General features: G+C 35.5%; 1 protein-coding gene across 1 annotated transcript; it reads right to left on the bottom strand.

Moving 5' to 3' along the window:
- Nucleotides 1-1656: 1656 nt before the first annotated feature.
- Nucleotides 1657-2583, bottom strand: LOC103256529 (olfactory receptor 12D2-like). Its single transcript, XM_008054380.1, has one exon. The coding sequence runs from the start codon at nucleotides 2581-2583 to the stop codon at nucleotides 1657-1659; it is 927 nt and encodes a 308-aa protein (XP_008052571.1).
- Nucleotides 2584-3140: the final 557 nt, after the last annotated feature.

Raw genomic sequence — 3140 nt, 5'->3', positions numbered from 1 at the left:
GGGAGGGGAGGGGAGGAGAGACTCTCTCTCAGCTCTCAGCTATCCCATGCCCAGAGCTGAAGTCATTCCAGCCAAGGCCAAAAACTTTACAGAGTGGAATAAATCATTCTCTTCTGTGTTCTTCCCAATTTCTTACCCACAAAAGCATATAATTTAATTAAATAAGTGTCTTTAAGCTACTGAAATTTGGGGTCCTAGTGTGTTAATAAAAACCCTATAGAGTGCTAGTGCTCCTCTATACTTCACAAACTCCATGCAAGTTGGATTGCGAATCAAGTTCTCTTCAACAGAAATGAGAGTAATAATGATATGTTACTGCTAGTGTGAGACAGTTTAGAGTAGGAATTCCCTTCTCTGCACATCTTGTTTTGTAAACCAGACTAGAATTGAGGGACCAAAGAAGGTAGAGTTAGGAGACAAAAGAAGCATGGAGAAAAGTCAGAATCAAATTGCTTATATTTACAAAAGTAAATGCAGAAACTCAGAATTGTCAGTGTACCATCCTAAAATTGTTTTTCATAGTATTTTCTGTCAACTTCTTTAAATATTTATAAATTCTGGAAGCCACCATCCTTTAAGGGTCAGCAGCCCTTTGTATAAACTTAAAAATGAAGGAATATAGTTATTGTGTTAGTTCCAGAAATACTTCAATAATGATTATTTCTAAGCTTTCGCTTAGCATGAATTTGGTGCCAAGTAAGAAAAAGATAATACATTTTTCGTAAATTCTTTATATTTTACTTATTTGATGTCATATTACATCACATTAAAATTGGCCAAAATAAGTATAGAAATAGGAAAATAATACAAAAAAGGAAGAATTTTGAAAAGAAGAAAATATCAGTCATTCATCTTCCACAGTCAAAGGCTGAGGAAATAATAACATGTTAGTGAGATAGAAAGACTGGAGAATTTTTTTCAAACTGCTTCTAATTTTAACAATATTTTACAGTATTCCTTGACAGTATTGTCAATTTATTTCTGAAAGATTTGTGGAAGTAGAGATTCTAGAACTCTTTAGATGAACCACATCTAAAAGCGTTTAGATGGACTCTTTAGATTATTTTTTGTTAATTAGTGTTTGCAATGTCATATGCTTTAGTTACTTATTTGCCTCCCTGTTAAAAAATAAGAAAACAGGACATATGTCTTTAAAATACCCCTTAGCTCATACGTCAGGTGGCATATATTTTTCTGATTGAGTAATAATTGCCCTAAATTAAATTCTGTGAGATATAAAAGTACACTAATTTTATTGATAACATTATAATGTGCTAACCTAGAGGGACCATACAAATAAAACCTACCTAAAAATTATTCATCTTTTCAATAGGGTAGTACAGGCATATTTTTATACCCAATCTTATATCAGAACATATAAGAAAACATAGCAAATCAATGTCATCAACTGATATCTCCAAAACAAATTGAACCTTAGAGTTTCACGGCTAGCATCCCATTTGTTCACATTTCCCTTACATGATTTACGAAAGTGTTGTTAAATACCACTAGAGCATATTTTTCTATATATTTTTTGCTTTATCCACTCTCCGTTATACATATCTAAACAATTTAAGAAGCAGTATAATTATATTTCTCAATTTTCTCACTGCCTGGTTATTTAAGCTTCAGAGAAGTTTTATGATTTTTTTCGAGTCAGATCCTCTTTCTGATCACCCTATTCAGTGCCTCCTTCACTTTCTTGTTCCTCAAAGTGTAGATCAATGGGTTTAGTACGGGAGTGATCACAGTGTACATGAAGGTAATGATTCGGTCTTGGTCCATGGAACTTCCTGAGGCAGGACGAATATAGATGAAGAGAACAGGTGCATACAAAAGAATAACTACCATAAAGTGGGAGGCACAAGTGGACAGAGCTTTGTGAAGTATGCTGCAAGAATGGGTCTTGAAGAAGAGATAGGTGATAATGTAGAAATAGGAGAGAAGCGTCAGAAAGAAAGAACTCATGGGAATGGTCCCTGTGACGATATTGAGCAGCCACTGATTGAGCTCAGTGCTCCCACAAGCCAGCTTTAGCAATGGTTTAACATCACAGAAGAAGTGATGAATACGGTTGGAACCACAGAAGTTCAGGCGAGAGGTCATTATGGAGTGCAGCAGGGCATGGAAAAAACCAATGATCCAAACTGTGACAGCCATCTGGGTACAGAGCTGAGGATTCATGATGGCAGTGTAACGAAGTGGTTTGCAAATAGCTACAAAGCGGTCAAATGCCATCACAGCCAACAACATGGCCTCTGTACTGCCAAAGAAGTGAAAGAAATGAAGCTGGCTTATGCATCCCAAGAAAGAAATTGTTTTATGTGTAGAGAGGAAGTTCTCTAGCATTTTTGGCAGTGTCACCGTGGAATAGCAGATATCTAGACATGACAGGTTTCCCAAGAAGAAATACATAGGTAAATGGAGTCTGGGATCAGAGATGACAACCATCAAGATGGCTCCATTTCCAGCCACATTAGCGAAGTAGATGGCAAGGAAAACCACGAAGAGGAAAGGCTGCAGTTCTTGGATGTCTGTTACTCCCAGGAGGAGAAATTCAGTTACTGAGGTTTGATTTGGCATCACTTGAAATGAAAACAAAAAACAAGATAGTGTCTGAATGTTATTGCTAATGGGAATTAGAGTCCTTCCAGCTCAGAAGTTTCTCACTAAGCCAAAATATTTTGAGGGAAAGTATTGTTGTTTCACATAATCACAACCTCAGAAGTTGTATAGGATTTTTGGTTTTAGACTGTTAATTATTAAGGATACATGTTTGTTATAAACTCTGACTCAACCATTTCTTTTTGAAATATGTTTTCATATTATTTTTCTTTTTTCAAGAGATCAGAGCATGTTGCCAGCCTACAATCTTCTCTGGCTGTGAACATCTACATTGTTACATTTCATCTTCTCAAGTCAGCTGTAATGGGGGGAAATTTTAAAGCACACAACCAAGTATTATTTCTTGGTCTAGTAAGAAGCCACCTACACGATTTTAACTTAAGAAAAATTGACAAGGATGACCTTACTACAACCACAAAATCTTTTTAAAATTTAAAAAAATCTAATAGTAATTGCATTTTCTAATCATAGAACATAAATGGGGCTAGAAATTTTTGTCTTACAGATCTCTTCCT

Source organism: Carlito syrichta, unplaced genomic scaffold (genome assembly GCF_000164805.1).
Source record: "Carlito syrichta isolate Samal-C Ts95f unplaced genomic scaffold, Tarsius_syrichta-2.0.1 Scaffold289902, whole genome shotgun sequence".
In the NCBI taxonomy this organism is placed as follows: Eukaryota; Metazoa; Chordata; class Mammalia; order Primates; family Tarsiidae; genus Carlito; species Carlito syrichta.
This window is presented reverse-complemented; position numbering and strand designations above follow the sequence as displayed.